General features: G+C 44.7%; 1 protein-coding gene across 1 annotated transcript in view; it reads right to left on the minus strand.

Annotated features, from left to right (window-relative positions):
• The window catches only part of LOC104573429 (microtubule-associated protein 1B), a 61,772-nt gene extending 43,415 nt beyond the window's left edge, over window positions 1–18,357 (minus strand). The window contains exons 1-2 of the mRNA XM_088536974.1: window positions 18,167–18,357; window positions 13,542–13,643 (exon numbers count right to left, since the gene is read on the minus strand). Of these exons, the coding sequence (XP_088393100.1) occupies window positions 13,542–13,643; window positions 18,167–18,344 (280 nt within the window). The 5' untranslated portion in view covers window positions 18,345–18,357. The remainder of the gene's footprint in view (window positions 1–13,541; window positions 13,644–18,166) is intronic.
• Between the last annotated feature and the right edge of the window lie 3,487 nt (window positions 18,358–21,844).

The following is a 21,844-nucleotide window of genomic DNA, read 5'->3' on the forward strand; positions in this document are numbered from 1 at the left end:
TCCTTAATTAAAAAAAAGTACTTACACATGGAGAATAGGAATGAGAAATAATGTGGAGGTTGATCCTTTTCCCATCGGAGCCAATAGCAAAATTCTTACCAATTCCCAAAGGAAGCAATTTTGATGCAAATCTTTCCTAGCTAAATAGACCTCTCAGTCTACAAATTCAGTTTATACTCAAGGACATCAGTAAAGGGAAATTTATGCTCATTTATGCTAGGCTAGAAAAATTACTCATATTTTCCAGCTTAGACAGTTTTTTTAAAAACTTACTGTTGTCCTTATTGCATTTTTTTCAGATGACTGTTATCTTACTGCAAAATTCCTAAATCAGGTTCAAAAGTGGTTTTTTAATACAGTATGAAATTATAGGTATTACATTTAGAATATTGTAATATACGAGGACTACATCAACTCACACAAGTAGCAAACTTCTGCAAACTCAGTCATGTAAATTAATCCAAACTGCTCAAAACCTTGGAGAAGAAAAATATTTGTCTGCTATACAAATCTTACAATTCCTTCTTATTAGTTGATATCTCAAGGCCTTTCATCTTGCCTTTCTTTGTCAAAAAGTTTTTGATTTATGGCTTCTGCTTCAGGTACTCTGTGAATCCTTTGCATTTTGTCCTAGCAATCTCCTCATAGGTGAACATAGCCTTTTGCATACACCACTAACATGTATTAAAAAAAACAAAAGCCAGGAAAAGCAAGGTAGACAGTGACCTGATCACACAAATCATCTTCTTACAACATTTATTGGAAGGCTGTGGTCATGCTGGCTACTCACATGAGCTGTTAGAAGATGACCTTCTTGAAGCCACAGCAGCAGTGTTTTGGTTATTCAAGTTGACTCTAACTTCAAATTTGGATAACCAAGCTGAATTTATGGGCTTAGACAACTTTAAACTCTTCCCAGAACAGTCATATATACACCCCATTTCTGTTGCACACTTCTGCTTGGTCCATTTTACATCCTACCTTCTGTTTATGCTGCCCTAAGGGATGGGAAGTAGTCTCTGAACACATCAATAGCTATTTCTAGCAAACTGAAAAAAAAAAATTAAAATACTAAGACACAGAAACATACTGGAAATGAGTGGGACTACTTGGTCTGTCACTGCTAATCCTTTTTAATATTCCATTTCACACCAGAGAGGATTTATTTGTTTCTTAGGGAGCTCTATGTCCTGTGGAGACGAGTGAGTGTCTTGGAAGAGACATTGATTTGAAAGGATCTCTGTAATAACAATTGATCTGTTGTATTCAAAGATCCTTCTGGAAAAGCAGCAACCTCTCCTTGCCTAATTAAACAGTGCTAATGTGAAAAGGGGGGGCCAAGCCGCTAAGGCACAACAGACCTGCAGAGGTGCAAAAATGCCTGCAAGTCCCACGCGGCTTGGAGGATCTGTACAGCAGCGCCGCCCGCCTGCTAACAAAGTCCACACGTTCCCAGTCCATACAGGCAGGCTTTACACTGCCTTCCCCAGCTTCAGCAGGGAAGTCTCCTAATTAACCCTCCCCAGGAGGTAAGCAGCTGCAGAGGGGACAGAAGGCAAAACCTGGACACTGCCAACGCTCTCCTCGCAGAACTCGAAGGTTGTGGCTGTGGCTAAACCAGCCTCCGAGGGATAATCAAAGTGTCATTTATTTTATCTCCCCTTGGCATTTTAACTTTTACCCTATAAGCACTTCTGGATTTAAGACCAGAGAGAAACGTTTTAGTGATAATAAAACAGGCATATTTCCAGAGGCATGTGGCAGCGCATGGAAGCGATGCACTCCTGCTTGAAGGGGGCTTTGTTAGAAGTGGCAGGCAATATTTCACCCACTTGGATTATGCTCTGCACGAGCATTCAGCTTCCTACAGGGGCTCAGGTCTAATGGGAGGCAGCTGATCTACAGCCCACGCCTGTGCTGCCCAAACTGACAGGGAAGCCGCACAGGAAAACTGTTGGGTCTTGTTTCCAAGCAAGTCACAGTAACTCTACAGCACAGCATTTCAAGTGCAGCACTGCTGAAAACTACAGACCACTCTCCAAAACTGGTCCCCTCAAAAGAGCTATGCACTCAAGCTACAAATTATAATTCTTTGCAGCACTCCAGTGTTGTCTTGATTTATAACAGGGTAAATCCAGAGGGACCCTTCTGCTGTCAGTAAAATTACTCAGAATTTACATTTGTTCAAAGGGAAGCAGAATTTGGCAAAGCAAATGCAGCAATCACAATTTAAGATAAACTGCTGGCGATGGTTTTGAGAAGTGGAAACAGACATCTGCTCCCAGTAAATGTCCAGAACCCTGCTACTTCCCTGACAATTGAGTTAAGAAGATGGATTTAAATACGCCAGTGCATTTTCCCATAGTTGCATTTATCTAAAGGTTTTGTCCTTGTAGATCTACAAGGCTGTTCACTTTCATAAAATGGTCTTCACTTTTTTTTTTTTTAAATTGAAGTTAGAAATCTGGAGGAGCTGCATGAATTGGGGAATGGCTAATCTTTTTCTGAATTCCCATCTTTTGTGTTCCTTTCAAATCAAATTGCACAATCCCCATGGTGATTACTTTCTGACATCTGGTTGGTGGCTTATCTGAAGAGTGCTGGTGGCCTCACTGTGAATCCTAATGAGGAACCTGCAGCACAAATCAATGACGGCAGATTCCCTCCTGGCACACTTGGCAGAGCAGTCCTGGGTGGGAAGCTCAAGCAAGATGGAAAGAACAAACAGGAACTTCCTCCCTGCAAGGAAATAACCCAAATCAGGGCTTTTGTGCAACATCTGAGTATTGCAGTCATCGAGAGTCTCCATGTCATTGAGGGATAAGCACAGAATTAAATTTCAGGTCTCTTGCTTTAAGATGCATAATTTGTTTTACAGTCACTTGGGAAGTCATGCATTTTTCTTTCCTCCCTAAGAAAAGGCAAAAGGTCACACTGGGATTTGATTTGCATGGATAAATATTTTTAGATAAACGGTATTGAAATGCTTTGTCAAACAACATGGCACTGTATTCCTAGCAGAGTCATATCAGACTTTTTTCCCCTGAAATAGTAGAAAAAAACAGAGATATACTGAATTTGACAAGTGAGTCATAATCTACTTGCTTAGGTCTTGGAGTTTTTATTTCAAGCTGTGCTGCAAGTTCAGCAAGGCAGACGAGGAAGTACTACCTGCCTTGGTGCAGTTATATCACAGCTTCTAAACAGGTCATTCTGACAACACACCGAATAAAAGGTTTGTAAGGCAGATTTAATACTCTTTTTTTTTCCAGATACGTTTACAGCACATGTTAATTTTCACACAAACACATCCATATCTATAGTGGTCTCATTTTTCCCCCGAGATTTTGGGGGGGGGGGGGGGGGGGCGGGGAGGGATCTGGGTCTACAGAGTTAATGCAGTGTTAAGGACTTTCATAAATGATCATTCTGTGGTCTTCAAACTGCATGAGCCATCACCTTGGATGAACTAGACTCTGCTTCTCCTACATTGACTACAAAACATCCCAGTTCTGCTGAGCTCCCTTCACAATGTGAGATTTATCCTTCACAGTCGACACAGCATTCCAAACAGTTGCACAAAATTTAAACACCAAGCAAAGTTTCAGGGTGAAATAGAAACATTTGTATCACACTGAGCACTACAACCCAAAAATCTCTGGGGAAGTATTCAGATCACTTTTATTATTTGCTCTTTTATCACACTGCAGTAAGAACAGACATTGAGAATGCCATCTTCTGGCAAAAAGGTGCATAAATGCTAGGCAGACTGTTTCCAAATAATGGTAAGGGCAAGAAACTATATGCAGTGGGCTGTTAGCTTGTAATTTTTAGTTGTGCATTTTATCTTTTTTAAAATCAAATAGTCATAAATGCATGATAAAATACTGAATGTTATGTAGAAACGTCAGCCAAAATGAGTTTTGAGCTTGAAGACAATTACAAAATAATTTTATACTAGAAAAGGGCAATGTTTGAAAGAATATTTTTTTAAAAATCTGCAAGATGGATTTCTTCTACTTTCCTCTCTTTCCTTTTAATTCACTAGATCTCAGAAATAATTCTCAAGAGTTCTCTAAATATTAGGTGAGACTATAAGCCCTTGACACCAAAATCTGTAACAGCATCATACTATCAACAGCAAATCTGTTTTTTATTATACTGCCAGCTGTAGCAACCATTGCTCTGAGCTTTATGCCGCTTCTTTAGACAGGCATTAGATTGCATTAGATAGAATCCCTGACTTTATCATAAATAACCATCCAGAGGGAGAACATATGTCCTATTATGACAAAGTGTCATAGAATCATAGAATGCTTAAGGTTGGAAGGGACCTCTAGAGGTCATCTAGAGCACCCCTCTGCACACGCAGGGTCACATAGAGCACGTGGCACAGGACTGCGTCCAAGCAGGTTTGGAAGATCTCCAGAGAAGGAGACTCCACAACCTCTCTGGGCAGCCTGTTCCAGTGCTCTGTCACCCTCACTGTTAAAACAATTTTTCCTTAAGTTCATGTGGAACTTTTGGTGCTTTAGTTTGTGGCTATTACCTCTAGTTCTGTCAGTGGCCATGAGTGAAAAGAGGCCAGCACCATCCTCCTCACTGCCTTCCTTGAGGTACTTATAGACACTGATCAGATCCCCTCTCAGCCTTCTCTTCTCCAGGCTGAACAGGCCCAGCTCCCCCAGCCTCTCCTCATAGGACAGATGTTTCAGACCCCTGATGATCCTATATGACGAAAGTGTTTTGCAAGCACAGTGGCAAAATTCACTCAAATTACACTAATTTGAGATTTCCTTTATCATTTTTTAAAATATGTTTTCCAGTGATCATTGATTGGATGCTTATTGGTCCAGTCTGCAGCACCTAGTCAATCAATAACCAAGTTACCTAGATGGTTTAATGAAATAGAGTTATTCTAGTCCTGAGCCAATGTGAGCATCCCACCTGTGGCGACAAGTATGGGATAGGACAGGGAGTAAATATTCAGTGAGATTCAGAATCTATCTGGTCTAAATCTAACCTGATCACTGCCTTAATTGTGGTATTGATCACAGACAGAAACAGCAGACAGTTTAGGATGATTAAATATATATATCTCAGAAGATGCAATTAAAAGATGTTATTTAAAAAAAAAAAAGTGTCAGAAGCAGCCTCCAATATACTTAGTGGCAGACCGGAGCCAGAAGCAGAATGAGGAAGAACCACAAAGTGTCATTTTTGAGTAGGGAAAAATCGCAACCACAGCTTTTTCAAAACTCATCTCTTAAAAGAACAGAATTTGGGGTTTTTTGGGGAAGCTGTGCTGTGGCTCCAAAAAAGGGAACAAACCTGCACATCCCTGTGCCAACAAGATGCCACACACATTTTAGCTTGAGTCACTGTGGCATATGGGAAGACTAGAGGAAGAACAGGAAAGGGAAAAGGAACAGGAATAAGTGTCATCTAGGATGAATGTAAGGTTCTCATAGTCTTCATCTACTAATAACAAAACTCAGAACTTCACTTGATTTGTATGCTATTCTCTTCCGCTTTCCTAATTTTAAAAGCAAGCTGAAGGAAGAAATGACAAAAAGAACTGAACAGGACAAGGGGAAAGTATTTTTGGATGACACCATCACAGAATAAAATCTTTGGCCTGTCTTGTCCATGCAGTTAGTATCCTTGCAGAGACACGAAAGCCATCTTTGAAACAACACAGTAGCATCTTGCCAACAGGCTGTCGCCACGCAACTACAGATATGACAAGGAGGCCTGTCCCTCCTGAAGGTCTTTTGATAGGCCCCATCATGACATGATCATTTTGCTCCCAGGGAGCAGGCTAGTGCTGTCCCGTGCCTGGCTCACATTAGGATTGTATTTGAAGAACAAGTCTACACTGTTTGAGGAAATCCACACTTTGCAGAATGCTTTGTATTGCATCACTTAATGTGCTTACTGCTACACAGCTGTGCAGGACATAGACCCGCTGGGTACAGCATAGCCCAGTAAAGGGGATTTTCCCTGTACCGAAGCAAGGAAACAGCTCCTCCTCTCTTCCTAGCCCATTAATACAGCCAGATCTTCCTGTTAAACATAAAATGAAAACATCAGCAAGGTCTCCTTCCACATGATAATCTCCTACTTGACATACAATGACATTATCCCACCAAAGCTGGAAACAAATTGTAATTCCTGTTGTAATTACAAGATTTAATAGGGACAGAGGGTTACTGGGTGCACAACTACTCTGGCAAGGGACTCTTCAGGAACACAGTCAGTGCAGCCAGACTGTTTGTACAATTGAGACAGTGCCAAGATCAAAGCAGCCCTTCCTTACTTCTGCTGAAGACTTCGCATAAGTAATACACTGTCTCTATTTCGAATTCCTTCAGTGACTTCCGTGTCTGTCTTCGCTCAGAGTGACACATCTCACCATTATAGAGAAGCTCCAAAAGACTAACCTACATAAAGCTGCAAAATACTCAAATTTCACACACAAAGAAGTTTGTTAATAGAATGTCTAGTTATTATCACATTCATTTGTAGCAGATTCCTTTTTGTCATCATTTTTTACTTAATTTTGTGTCAGCGACTAGGTTTGAAGCATAAACACTATTTACAGACAATAGAAGAGGCAGAAACCAGAAGAGACATGCCCTTGCATCTTTGGGTCTGTGACCACAGGCCACCAACATTTGGACTAAAAGAGATTGCAACCAGAGACAGGAAACCTTGCAGTCAAATGTGCCAATACTCCTGGCCTTTCTGGTGGGACCACATGGGGATGTGATGCGAAAGCATGGGGCTCTTAACAGAACTAATCAGCTGTTTGTGACTAACAGCGAATACCTTCCTTACCTATACATAGAGATGGCGACATCCAGAGATATTCCCAGCAGTGTCCAGATGGGGCCCCTGGGCTTGCAACCAGCACTTTAATGTGCTCCTGGAGCCCTTCCTGCATTTTCCCCTCCAAGATGCAGGATGGCTGAAGCTCTTCATGCTACTGTGAGGCTGATGTTGCAGTCACAGCTGTGCCTTGGGCTGCACAGGGCAGGGGGGAATACAACAAATGCTACCCTTTCTACTCAGTTAGCTGCTCCTGGGGAAGGCCAGGATAGCACTCAGCACCCAACACAAAGCTGCTCGCTGAAAATGAAGTATTTTCATTCAGCAAGAAAGACCTTAATCTTCTTTTTCTTCCTTTTAACGGCATAGCATTTGCTGTTGACAATGTACTTTTACAGTACTAGAAAATATTCCCACTAATTTTTAAGGCTTTATCCAAAGCCCAGTTTATTTATTGCATTGGCCCTTGCATCAAGTCTTTTCTCATGGTTAAGCTTAATTAAAAGCATTTAACATTTATCTCAGGTAACTGATAAACTGCACCTGAATGTAATGGACAAACATATGCAACTAAGAAGTATAAATCATAGCAAAATTTTAAAAAGCAACTGACATTTGAGAAATGTTGCCTGTGACAACCAGAAATTAGATGAAAAATTGGCAATGATGCTCTGGTTATACATTTATTATAAAACTATGAAGGAAAAGATGAGAGGTGGGTCACCCACAGATGATACCAGGCAAGGATCAAGAATAAAATTTGGTTTAAGTCCTCTGTTTTAGATATCCAAAGAAAGTGTTGGCACACAAAAACTGACAATTCTCAAGATAGATAAATTAAGAAATATAATACAGTAAGCATTTCTAAATAAAGCTTAATGAAATAACTCCTGTGAATATATCATTAGGTATGCCGAATTATCCTCCTAATTGAGAGGAATGAGGAGGACAGGGAGTTAAATTTCCTAATGGAGTTAAAATTCTATCATTACTCACTACTAATTTAATTGTACGCCTCTGCTACCCTTCTCATACAGGTCAAAAACTATTCTAATAAAATACGAGCTGTTTAACACAGGCAAACTCATTGTATGTTCTTGTGATACAAGGCATTTAAAAATAACTCCTCAATAGTTTTGCTGATTCACATCAACATCTTAGCATCACCATGTACTGGTGTTTTAGCAGTAATGTAAATTCATGTTAATTTTTTTTAGATCAATCAAAAAAGGAGTGGAAGTCAATGCCAGAATGATTGTCATGTAAGTACAATAATTTATTCACTGAAAAAGATAAAAATCACTTAGTATATCTCTGGGGTTTTGATTACTACTAAAAAAAGGAATGTTTTTGACAATTTCTGTACCTAGACATAGTGGCTGCTGTGCCATAATGCTTCCCCAAGCCCCCAGTTCCTTGCACACACCAGTGGTGAGATATGAGCAGGCTGCAGGTGTCCTCCTGCTCGTGGCAACATCTACCACCTCAACACCCGCCAGCACCCCGGGGACACTGAGCTCGGTCTGGGGCAGCTCAGCACTGTTCAGGTTCCACTCTGCCTCCATTGGCCTTCTTCCAAGATACAAATACTTTAAAAACGCAAAACAAGTCTGGTAGTCAACTAAAATTAACCTCTCCAAATATACGAGTCAAAATGACTCCACTTGGTAGCTATTCTAGTTACTACAGTCTCCAATAGAACTATATTTATAGAGTGCTCCTGACTGTGCATACCAGAGTACTGAGTTTGTAAGTTGAATTAATTTCTAAGTGCACAGGGACGATGCTCAGCCAGGAGGGGACTCACCTCTTTCCACCCCACAGGACCATACAGGACACTGGAGGCCTCACAGCAATCAGGCAGGTGAGCAGCCAGGCTGACCTGGGTTACTCGGCTGTAGGGAGGTGTGAGCAAAAGGCAGATCTGGCCTTGCTTTAATTCCTTTTTATTCGTTTCACTTTAAATTACAAATTTTGCCAAAGTACCTACGCCACCTTACTCAATTTTAATTACAGTTTTCAGTAGGACAGCACTAAATCCCATAGGATTTTATCCATTGCTTTATGAACTCACATTATAAGCCACCAGGCCTAATATTGACCGGATGCAGGGCTGCTGACAAAGACAATGAGTTGATACCATTTGGGCCAGCTAGAGTTGCAGGTATCCATGACCAGAATCCACAAATCAGAAGATATTCCACAGAATACCCATAACCCTTACCTGTAATTATTAAATTACAGTTTTAAATTACAGGTGACTGAGTGACAGTCCTCAAATTGAAAGTGTTCAAGCTTTTGGTAGTTATGGCAATTCTTTGAGAGAAGAGTCACCCTTCACAGAAAGACCATGTGCAAGGCCATCCTTACTGCTCACTCAAGTGGCTGCTGAGGGGACGCCAGAGACATCCTGCACATTGGCGAGGTGCTCCCTGGCTCTGTGCAGGCTGATGCCAATAACCTATGGGCACCGATAAGGCAGAAGTCCCCTAAGCCAACACAGACACCAGCTGCTGACTCCCAGGCAAAGCGGTGAGACACCTCCCTGGTGCTCTTCACTTCGGAAACGTGTCTCCTGCAGATGCGTTCCCTGGAGAACAGCAAAATACAAAGCGGCCACAGTGCGTGGCTTCAGTGGTGCTTCTGCTCAGAAAAGAAGGTCCAGAGGGATGACTAGTTATTGAGCAGTATTTTAGATAAAATGGTCTTTGTCAAGGCAAGGACTTGAACACACACCAGTGCAATAGTTAAGTGTTCCCAGGTGGAAGCAGGGGACAAAACAGCAGGTGTGGACACCTTGCTGAAGGACCCTTGGTGGTTCCCTCCCTCCACAAATTCATTTACTCTGCCTTTTGTGAAGGAGCATACTCAGCTTTTTGCAGCTGAAACATTTTAATTGAAAAAGGCCCCATAGGAACAGCTGCAGTTTCAACAGAGCCCTTTCCAAGACTCCCCCCTTGCTTTGCCTCATTTCCAGCTACACAGCCCCATCTCCAGCATGCGTGTTTTACAACTCCTTGTCTGATTCTCTTTTTGTCCTTGTGAAGTTGGCTTTAACATAAGATGGAAGTTATCTTCGGTCTGCGGCAGGGGAAACAAAGAGGCAAGCGCTGGAGTGCCCATTTTAAGTCGTGCTGCCTGTTGCCTTGGCAACCAGCTAATAAGCCCTGCTATTCATTTCTGCCAGCACCTGACAGCAGCATCCCTGTAAGACAGGGTCTTGCTGAGGAGTCTGCTAACTCAGCTACCTTGCAAGGTATCAGAAAAGACCTGCTAGCATTTCCCTTCAAAATTCCATTTTTCAGGCAATGAAAGTTATCTATAAATTGTCCAAAAGCTGCAAATAGGATGCAAAAATACTCCCAAGAATCCCTTGTCTTCGTAAGAGCAGAGGGGATTGGGCTTTAGGCATTCTCCAACATCAATATGCATATTGCTGTTCACTATGAATGGGAAGGATTAGACCTCAAAATCCTCAAGTGAAAAAACACAAACGAGTGCTCTGACAGGCTCATTTGCTCCCCTGCCTCGCCTGATAGACTCCAGGCATGTCATGTAGGGACTGGGTTAGCCCTGTTTTCCCAAGCTTCCTTTTAGGGGAAGAGTGGTGCCCTTTGCACTGCTGCTGTGCACATCCTGAGCAATCCCAGCAGTGCACAGACACCTACTAACCTAGCAATGGTTATGATTAAACATCACGACCAGACAGGCTTTTTCAGCAGTCAGCCCTCACTATGCAAGGCGCTGTGCAGACACCCCAACTGACTCTGCCCTTCCCCGAGAGCTAATTGTCCCAATGATTGAGTTACACAAAGGGTTCAGTCTCAAAAGATTGCAAATAAAGGCTGTTTAATCACATCCCGTCTCGCATAGCCCGAGCTACCCTACCACCTTGGAGGAATACTTCCCTCTCACAAGGAGTCACCTAGTTACCAAAATTCCACAGAATTCCAAGTGCAGAGCCATAGGAGAACCAATGTAGCCAGTTTTGCAAGTTAATCATTCACCAAAATTCAATGCTTGGGTATTAAATCAAATACTCTGAAATTTTATTAGCATATGGCTACAAAAAAAGCCTCCTTCCTATGAGACCATGGAGAAGACAAAGGAGTCTCATGCAGATCCAACATCAAAGAACTCCACAGACTAAAACATCACCCTCTAATCTCTGCAGTGAGAGTCTGATGCCAATGGGCTTCTGAGCAAATAATCCAAGAGAAGAAACTGGTGAAGAGGGCTAGCTTTATTCCAGGATGCCTTTTTTTCCTCTCTCTCTCTCTCCCTCCTTTCTCCTTCAGGTTTAAAGACTCCCTAAATGCTCTTTCAACATAGATTTTGGCAGCTTATTGTTTAAAGATTGAGCAGCGCTGAAAAACACATTCATTACTGCTTGTCATAGAGATGTTGATGAATTCCAGTCACATGCAATTAAGCTGTAATTCAACACAATGACACACTAAACAGGCAAGTCTAGACAAACAAAAAACACCTAAAAAATATAATTCCTAGCAAAAAATTCCTAGAGGATTCTATAATCCTTCTATTGAAGGAGAAAGCTACCTAAGCTCATACCATTTATTATATGAAAGCACAATTTGCTTTATTTTAATTCATGCAATGTTCTTAAGATGTAGTGCCCAAATAGGACAGCTAAAATAATGAACATTGAAATATTTTGCTAAGAAAGGACAGAACTTTCACTGAACTTTTAAGTAAAACATATGCATATTAGAAGTGAGATACACTGACCATTCATAGTCTTTAAAGACAAATTAGTCTAGTTTCACTTATCAGAATAATCCCACTGTAAAAAAGAACAGATGTCACTTAAAAGTTGAATTTGCCTTGTGATATTTAAATAAATCTGAAGGACATGTATTTTAGTTTGAGCTTACTTCCATGTAATTCAGGAACTACATACCCTGGCCCCAAATGTTCCCATTGAATATTCTTGCATTGGTTCTGCTATTTTCAAATCAAGGGAAACCACCTTCCACTAAATCTGGCAATGTTTACACCATCTCTCCATATCCAACTTATGCTCCAAGAAGAATAATTATTTATGCAGGTCATTCTGGTACATTATTCAGAACCATCAGAGCAACACCATCATGCTAGGAAGACATCAGGATCATTGTCAACAGTGTATACTCATTATCCCTAGAAACATAATGTATCATAACACTACATTTCATAATCCTTTTTGTCATACTTTAGTGACATTTCTAAAGCCAGAATTTATAATTAGGCAATACTAGGTTAGATCAGTCAATGTGCTCATACCGATAACGACTCACCACTGAATGTAATCTATACTACTTCAAGAAGGCTATATGATTTTTATCTGAAAGGCAAAAATAGTTTCACACATGCTCATTCAGTATTTGCATAATGACTTTCCAAATATTTGATTCCTTGAAACCAGAATAAAACTAAATTTTCCACTTTTTTTTTTAATTGGTACAATACTTTATATGGAGGACAGGCTTGAAAACAAAGGGAACAGAAGAGACTCATGAGCCCTGGAAATTTTTAATTTCCTCATAAAAGTCAAAGAAAGGTCTTGTGTTCATAGTAGCTCGCCCCTCAGCTGTGCATATCAAGAAAGAAAAGAGCTCAGAACCATCTGAGCTGAAACGCTGGGTTTCAGTCATTCACATAACAGCAGCAATACCAGTTCTGGCTCTACCAGTGCTGTGGAGCGGCATTCAAAGGGGAAAGGGCCCTTTCGGCAAAGGAGGAATGAGTTGTTTAGATACACCAGAAGGCCAGACAATTGTCTCCTCTTTGGGACTCTCATGGATAAGGGTGGCAAGTGGCTCCAGGCTAACCCAGAGACACAAGATTTCTACTGTGTTCCTTTATGGTACTTGCAGACCTTCCAATCCCTGTGCCTTTTGAGGGATTGAACAGTTGAGGCATCCAAAGGATATGGGATGCCATTTTGCCTGAAGCAGATACACCAAGGTAGATAACCTGCTGAAGAAAATCTGCAATGAAATGCCTGCATTGCACAGAAAAATGGTTGCTTAGGGTTCCCCACCATTACCACTTGAGAAGTGAACACAGCAGGCATTTATTAGAGAGCTAGTTATCACTTTCTTCATCACCTCCGTCCTGACCCTAGGGTCACTGCTGGATAGTTTTCAAGCAACCCTTGGACGTGAGCTGGTAAGGCTGGTCTTAAGTGACAAGTTTCCACCTCAACGACCATTGCAAGAGAGGCAGGACAAGCCCCAAATTGCCATCAGTTGGGGGCATGGAGGATAAGTCACTCCTACCTCCTCTTAAGAGGATGTCTAGTAAAATGAGAATGAAGGAACATTGTGGATGCACGTTACAGGCACATCAGGAACAGCTTTGGTCCCGGGTGCTATTCGACTGTTGTTATTCAAAGTGCTTGCTCAGAAACCAAGTTTCACTTAACCTCAGTGGAGCCCTAACGCTTACATCTGCTGCCAAAGTAATCATAGCAATATACATGAAGCTAAACTAGAAGTCTGATTATTTTCAAAAGAGTTCAAATATTTCCTTTTGTCAGAAAGTTAAAACAAATGATAATTTTAGAATAAAATATATTAATTGTGAAGAATTGTAGGAAAAAAAAAAGTGGGCCATGCCATACCTCTCCATATTTATTTATTTTACTTTTAAAAGAGAAAGAAAAGAAAAAACCTTTTACAGACTTGTAAAAAAAAGAAGAAACTCACCTCGAACTTCAGGAGAAAATCGAGCTGAATGGCGAGACACAAAAAGTTTAAGTTCTTGATCCAAGTTGCATTCAACCAAGTTTGTGTCCCATGATCGGATGCCTAAAATTCAAAATACAAAACATATCTAGCTTGATATATGAGCACTGGAAATTTTCACTGAGTACTTCTGAATTTACATTCACATTATTTACATGTTTCTAAATTTCAAAACCAGCTTCTCTTCCTTTTGAGACATGCAACTATATTTTGCTTCCAATTTTGTATTCTGGAGGAGTGCTTTGGACAGGGATCAGACAAAGGCAAGAGCAATTCAGTTTTTCCAAAAATAGAGCCTTCTTAGCCACTTTATGAGAAACTATTGATGCCCCTAAGTTGACTTTAATTGACTTTAAAGTAGCAATACACTGAGGTACTGATCAATATCTACAAAACCGGAGAAGAAAAAAGTAACTTTGATTATTTTAGCCATATTGCAAGACAATTGTATTTGTCTCCATGAGGGGAAAAAAGGCATCATCTAGCATGTTGCAAATTAATATTTAAACACAAAGTATTAAACTGCTGACTCCTTTATTCAAAAGCTTTGAAGCATCTCATATTTTAAATTAAAATTTAAGTGATCTTTTATTTATGAAGTATCAAAACCCTAGTTTTCTTTGAGATTTAAAAGTGCTATGCTTGATCCTTCTTCTTTTAAAGAAAAATAAACTTCACAATGCTACTCCTTACACCAAGAAACTTGACACACATGCTCATATGCTGTATGATCTTTAAGGCTGGAAATTTAATGGAAGAAAAAATTCACGGGGTGGGGGGGGGGATTCGTTTCCTAGCAAAACAATTTGATGACTAAATTAAAGAAAGCATAAATAAAAGTATATGATGATGCTTTGAGATTTTTCTATAATTTTCTGATTATCTTTGAAAAATGATGAGCCAGCAGCTGAAGTAAAGGTAAGTCCAGGCACTGCTGCCATTTTGAGCACCAGCTTCAGCAATGCTCTTTTTCCAGAGGGAATGCCAGCAGGTATATACAAATCAGGAGGCACATGCAGGAGGGACTGCAGGCTTCTAAGGGCCCCTTCCCCCGTGTCTGACCACATCTTTGCATGAAAGTGAGTCCAGTCATTTTTGGGTTTGGTAGGTGTGGGACCAAGGAGAAGCCTGAGGAGGAGGCATGGTCAAATCCTCTCTCCAACTCACACCAACTATTCTGCTAGTAACTGTCAGGATTTGGGGCTGCTGGCTGTTTTCATTGTTACCTCCTCGTCTTTCATGTTTTTCAGTAAAAGAGAAGTGTGAGGTTTTGTGCAGAAGCAGCTATGCTCTAGGGTTAACGGTGTGAGGGGAAGAACAGAAAGAAGAAAGACCAGATCTGTACTGCAGGTCACCCATTGTAGATGTCAGTACTATCTTCATGCAAATAAGATCCGCATTTCAAGAGCCAAAAACCTTTTCAAAGAGGATTCATCCAGTGCTTTTGCTTGACAGTGTTCCAGTCATGGTGTGAACATGCTTCTAACTGGGTTATGCTAGCAGCTAATAAGTAGTCGAAATTTTAAACTCTAAATTTGGAAATACGGTATTGTCAGTATGTTTCGTAAGCACTAAAGAGGGAAAAAACTGAACTATAATCAGCCACCTCCACTTCCTGACTTATTCATCATTGTTCAGAGGCATAAGCAGCAAGTCTCTTCTTTAAGTCTTCTTATTTTCATTTCTCAAAAAATCTCTTGGCCATATGGTGCGCTTTTGGGGCGTAGTTTTGGCAGACAAATGCAGCTCAGCAGGCTTTAATGCTTTCCAGGTGCCAGAATATTTGAGAGCAAGAAAGTAAAGATAACGTAATAGCACGCATGTAGGGCGCATATGAAAGCCAGGGCTTGTAAACTGATATTGATCATGAAGCTGAAGTACATTGAATAAATGAGTGCTGAACTTCAAGAAGCTAGAAGATAACAGTTCACTTGTCTCTGACAGCAGCCTCATGTGGGGAGACTAAAAAGCTTCCTGGCAGGCAGTTAAGCGATGTGGACTATGATTCAGCAGTGTCGCTAATGACTGGGGCTGATCCACCAACCCTAGGCTGCTTTTGTTGCAAATCAAGTTCGTGGCAAGGATAAAATTGTGGTTAAACAAAGTCAGAATGCTGACCCAGTTGATATCCAAAACACAGGACTCAAAGGAGAAGAGAAAGAGAGAGGAAAAAAAAAGACAAGAGGTAAAGGAAAAAAAAAAAAAAAAAAAAAAAAGTCTGGACATATCACACACATAGGAGTCCTAAACACTCAAGCTGGGGTTTGGAAGAAATATCCCAGATCTGTAGCTGCATGATTCAGCATTATGGATGTAGAAGTTATGCACATAATTCAGTCAGTTTGGGAGAGAATGAAGGTAAATGGGGAAGCAAAAAATCCAAGGTCAGCCCAATGATGTAGGTCTTCAGCAGCATGGAAGCAACTAGAGGAGATACGACTGAATGGGAACCATTTCCTTCTGCAGCCCTGGGAGCACAGCACTGCTAGACACAGGACTAGAGAGCAGACAGGGCACACCCAGTAGAATTTGCTAAGACAGTGGAAAGACCTTGAAGCTTTCTCTTCACTGGCCGCTGTTTTGTTTTTTATTTATTTATTTATTTTAAGGTTTTTTGGTGGATGGTAGGGTAGATGATTGCCCCATTAAGGAAATGGCTCCTCAAACAAATTTAATTATTGGAAAAAGCAGCTCGCCAAGACATTGCCTCTTCAGGATGCTTCAAGAAATGACTCTGCACTCCGCCAAGTTGCGTAGCATCACGCCACTGATGCGTTATCAGCAGATGTTGTTTGCTGTGACATGTTGGTCTGCAGTTTAGCGCATGAATCCACAGTTTTCAGTGACGATGCTTATGAGGTACACCAGAGAAGACACTGAGGCAAAGGCATCAAGAACCCTAAATCCAATTGAGACCCTGTTGAGAGTAGAGGTTGAGAAGCCAATTTTTCCAGACTACAGCATGCTTTCCCAAGAGAAAAGGATGAGTCAAGCCCATCTTTGCCTTGCACGCATACAGCTTCAGATGCCCAATGTACTCATCCAAAACAATGCACCTCTACATCTGATCAAGTTTTTTCTTCCTAGCAGGCAAAATCCCAAAGAAACCATCTGACAACAGGAGCAGCGAGGTGACTTCTAATCCAGAAGGATGAACAAACAGGCCGCAGCATCCCCTGTGAATAATACCCAGCCCAGCAAGTGGCAGTTTGCTTTGTGACAGGAGGTAGCAGCAGCAGGGCTATGCAGTGGGGACTGTACAATAGAAGCTTCAAGAAGAGTGAGGAGCGTTTCTTCAGAGGAAGGGTGGCACCAGATGTCTTGAGAGCAGAAGTTTCATCCGTTTTCTATATATTTTAACGATTTAACTAAAAGGCAGCCCAATCAATCCATTTTGACATAATCAGAAGCTAGGCAAACAAAAAAAAAGGAGAGAAAAAAAAAAAAAAGCTGGGTGCAATGCTGAAAGAGGCTCTGAATGACAAAGCATCTGCCTCAGTCCTTGTCCATGGGAGACAATGCTAGTGACAAAGACGAGCAGGTCACGATGAAGCTGCCTGGCTGCCACCAGGCTGCTGCTTCCCAGAAATATGCAGGAGAACCAAGGGAAAGGCAACCAAAGCAGGGCTGGTTGAGGAAACAACAATAGGGAACCACAGACCAAGTCCTAGCAGGAACCACACCTACACGGCAAGGCTGCCGCCAGCTCCCCCTCGCAGGGTCTTTCTCCTCTGAAACAATGGCATTTTCCCATATCTCGGTTTTTATCAGCTCAGGACAAAAATATATGTTTCAAAACCCTGTCCCCATTGAGTTCAGCAAACTACAGGGCTCAACAAGCGCTCCCTTTGTGCATCACGCCCCTGTTGCGGCGCCAGGGCTTTCCCACTTCTCCTCCCTGTATGCGCCGTGATCTTTTTTTTCTTCCCTCCCCTCTCCCATCAGGGACCGCACCAAGGACTTGGACAACCGCCGCTTCGCTTGCGACCCCTCCTCGCCTCCCAGGAAAAGAGAGGCGAGCCGCGAGCCAGGACAGGACAATAACGACCCCGGACACGCGCGCGGCAGCCTCCTGCGTCTGAGGCGCTTGCGCTTTATTTCGGTACGCGCGGGTTCACGCAAAGGCGAACGGGCAAACGCGCTGCGCCCCAGCGAGGGCCGCGCGGGGCCCTTTGTCCGCGCGGGGCGGCGCGGGGACCGCAGTGCGGAGCGCGCCACGCCCACCCGCCGCCGCCCCGGCCCCGCCGCCGCCGCCGCTCCCGCTGCGGCACCGCGCCCGCCGCAGCCCCCCGCCCCCGCGGGGCGCCCGCCGGGGCGGCGCTACCTGCGGGCGCTGCGGAGCCGCGGGCGGGGCGGCGCCGCCGCGGGGCACAAAGCGCCTCGCGGCCGCAGGGACACAAAAAAGATACCCATATATATGTATATGTGTGTGCGTGTTTGTTAAGTTAAAAAAAAATGGGAATGAATAAATAAAGACAACTACCACCGCGCCGGGCAGGGAGCGCGGCCGTGCCCCGGGGCTGCGGCGCAACCTGTGGCGGGGTCCCCGCCGGCTGCGGCTGCCCCTTCCCTCCCCACCCACGCACCTCGCTCGATGCTGCCGACGGCGCGGCGCAGGTGCTCCTCGGTGACGAGCTCGCCGAGCACCACGAGCAGGTAGAACTTGCTGTCGAGGAAGCGGTGCGAGAGGCTGGGCGCGGGGCCGGCGGGCGGGCTGGGGCTGCAGCCGCCCTCCGCCTCCACCTCCAGCACCACGGCGGCCATCCCGGCGCGGCGGGCGCGGGGCCCGCTCCGCTCCGCGGCGCTCCGGCGGCTGCGCGGCGCGGCGAGGGCGGGAAGGGCCGCGCGCGGCGGCGGCGGCGGCGGGCGGGCAGTGAGGGCGGGCGGGCCGGCACGGCCGCTTTTATACGGAGCCGGTGCGGGGCCGGGAGCGGCGGGGAGGAGGCGGGCGGGAGGCGGGGGGGAGCGGGGGGCCGGCACCTCCCCGCGCCGCCGCCGCTCCAGCATCCACGGCTGATGTCATCTGCCGCAACCCCCCCCGGCCGCCCCGGAAGCAGGAAGGGCGCCGGGAGCGGCGGCGCCCGCGGGCAGCGCGGAGCGGGACCCCCGCAGGGCCCGGCCCCGCCGCGGGGGCAGCGCGGCCGCCCCGGCCCCGCCGCGGGGCTGGCGGCTCTCACCCAAAGCAGCCGTGTTTCCCTTATTGTTATTTCCCCCCCTTTTGTTAAACCTCTCCCCAAGCGGCATTCTAAATGTTGGTGTCCCCCCGGTCTCTCTTTTAAGGCGTTTCTCCCACTAGCACGCTGCCCACGGAGGCTCCCTGCACGTATTGCAGGCCCATGACTCATCCCAGCAGACCGGTGTTTCTGAACGGGCTGCGGAAACCCATCATCTCCAGAAGCGCAGAGCGGTTCGGGTACCTAGTGCTGCACTGGAGCGACTCCAAGGACCAGCAGCATCGGAAAGCATCTACAGTTACCAAAACAAAGGCTGCCTTCCTCTTGATTGCCGCCTGAAAGTTCAGCATCTGAGGCCCACTCAGGAGATAAAGACAATCACCTCCTAAATGTGTTTTATCCTCTCCTAAAATGGGATAAAGCAGCCTGAGATAAACCAGCCTCTCGGAGACGTTCCTCTTGCTCGGCTGGCAGGAGCCAGGCGCTGGCTTACACTAAGCATCTTATTCATGTGCCTGCAGTAAAGTGGGAGAAATCTCACTGTGACCTAGGAGGGGATATAAACTTTTATAACCTGGTTTATAAGATAACCCCTGGCCCCTGACTGCGAAGATGCTTCCTTTACGGGCAGCTCCTTCCGTTAGCGACCGCGGAGGTTCCTCGCCTGATCCTCCGAAACGCTGCCTGCTGCCAGACACAGGTGCTTGCCCGGATGGACTGACACAGCAGTCCTGTTTTCTCAGGCTGTGTCCCTTGCTCCTGGGGACTCGGCCATTCTAACCAAAACACGCGTGGGATTATCTCTACTAAGTTATTTGTTTTGTAAGACAGTGCCTAGAGGCATCCACAAAGGTGGAAACACAGTTGCTGTAGGTGTTGGTTCATAACATTGTATCTGCCTATAGCACCTGCTGTTTTGAATGTAAACACAGCAGAGAGCAAGGTCTCGGCTAAGGCAGCCTGATGTGTTTGGATGCCGCGTCCAAACCAGACTGTTTTTCCGAGCTGCTCTTCCAGTGAAGGTTGCAGGCTGCAGACAAGCATTTTTACAGCCATGCCAGGTAGCTGAGATGACACCGTGATAAAGAGCAATCGTGCTCATTCATCGTGAGAGCTGACACTGCTGGTAGAGCAAGTGCAATTGCAAGTTGGCACCCAAGTTAACAGTGCATAGTCTGTGTTATAATTCCCGAAATCCTCTGGACTTGCCACGTAGTACCAACTGGAAGAATCCAAATTTCAAGGTATTCTCCCACTGCAGTACATGGCTCTGCAATAGGCATTTGTTTTGATCACCACCTGGCATCTGGTGTCTAGAGTGTGAAAGTGGCTCTCCAGGAGGATTTCCTAACGGGTTGTGAAACAGAGACATAGAACTAAAACATTTACTTGTCTCACAACCACAGTAGGGTAAACACATTACTCCAAGAAATGCATGCCAGTATACAGAATGCTTTATTTGTGCTGCTTAGCACTTCCTTATTTTAAGAAAATACAGAAGCACGTATAACTGGATTAATGCTGGTAGATTTGAAAAGGCGAAATGAACGTGCTGTGTCAAAGAAAAAAGTCCTGGAATCCAGGTAACCTAAAATACGCCTCAAGTATCTTCCTGCAGTAGTCCTCTATTTTGTACTGTGCAGCAGAAGGTGGCATTGCAGCTAGAAGAAGGTAGGGTAGAAGATGAACTGTTACCATCAAATGATGTTGTGATGAGAGGTGTTCCCCATGTTAGACCCCTAAGAGGCTGCCTTCAGAATAAAATGGCCTTGCTCTAGAGGATGCAGACCTCTGCCTTCACATATTCACAAGCACATGCTGTTCATCAGAGATGGGAGAGAGGCAAAAAAAAGGTGCTTTAACCTCATGGCTGTGTCCCTAGGAAGGCGGCAGCTTCCCAGCGCCGTGGCCAGTGCTCACACTGTGACTCTCGCTCAGTTTTGCTTATCCTCCCCTGCAGCGCCCGCTCCCACGGCGCGGGGCGAAGCGCCGGGTCGGCCAGAGCAGACGTGGGGATGCGCCGGGCAGAGCTGACTCAGGGTCATGTGATGCCCAGCGCCTCCGAGTGATATCAGCTTCCCGGCTGCAGCCCTTCTCGGCGGGGAGAAATAACCAAACACACGCAGGCTGCTGGAGCAAGCCGTGCTCCTTTACACAGACACGCACGGACGGGCATCCGCTGCGCTCCGGCTTTCTGTCTCGGTTGGGATCCCTCTCTTACTTTAATACATCTAATACCAAACTGGTATCCCACAATTGAACATTACACATGCAGCTGTATTTTGCTTGTGGAACTGGCATTTCTTAAACTAAACAGACAGTTTAAATAAAGTGCTTGCAGCCTAAAACTAGAACATCTTTTTTTGGTGGTGCATGACATTTATTATTACCCGCTGACACCCAGGGTTTGTTCAAGTCCCATGTTAAAGTTTTAAATGGGGTTTCAGTGATGCGTAAATTCTCTGCTGGTGCTTTGTCCAAGGCCAGGTGTCAGCCCTGCCATGAAAGAACAAAAATCCCCATGCACTGCTTCAGACCATTCAAGAACTTTAATGAAAGCAAAGTGGTAGCCATAGTCTGTCTTTGCAGAGGGGAACGTCAGCGTATGGACAGCAGAGTGTGCATGTAGTGGTGCTTCTGCCCTGGAAGTTTCTTGAAGCGGGTAGGTTTTGTTAAGGAAAGCTAAATAGACATAACATGTCAGAGGTGGAGCTTTGCCAGTCTCCACGGGAGGTGTGTGCAGAAGGTGCCACCAGCCCTAGGGCAAGCCTTGCATGTTTGGGACCTCACCTGATGCATTCCTGGTGTAACACACTTCCACCGCTCCCCCAGTTGGGATCCTCTATGCCTCATTTCCCAGAGCCAGCTGCTCCTCCTCCCCACGCAGTGCAGGCTTCGCCCCTCAGCACCTCCCGGGCACGATACCCCCTTCCAGGCACCTCCGCAGAGCCAAGACCCTACATGTCTCTGCAAGCACCGGGCTTAGGGAGACTACTCCTTTGGAAACAGGGAGGCATCCGAATGGAACTGGGATACAGCAGGGAGCGGCGGCTCCAGAGGCAGCGGCCTCCGGGGTACAGCAAGGGGCTC

This window comes from Tinamus guttatus, unplaced genomic scaffold, assembly GCF_059628265.1.
Source record: "Tinamus guttatus ecotype Peru unplaced genomic scaffold, ASM5962826v1 Tinamus_guttatus_pri_ptg000711l, whole genome shotgun sequence".
In the NCBI taxonomy this organism is placed as follows: domain Eukaryota; kingdom Metazoa; phylum Chordata; class Aves; order Tinamiformes; family Tinamidae; genus Tinamus; species Tinamus guttatus.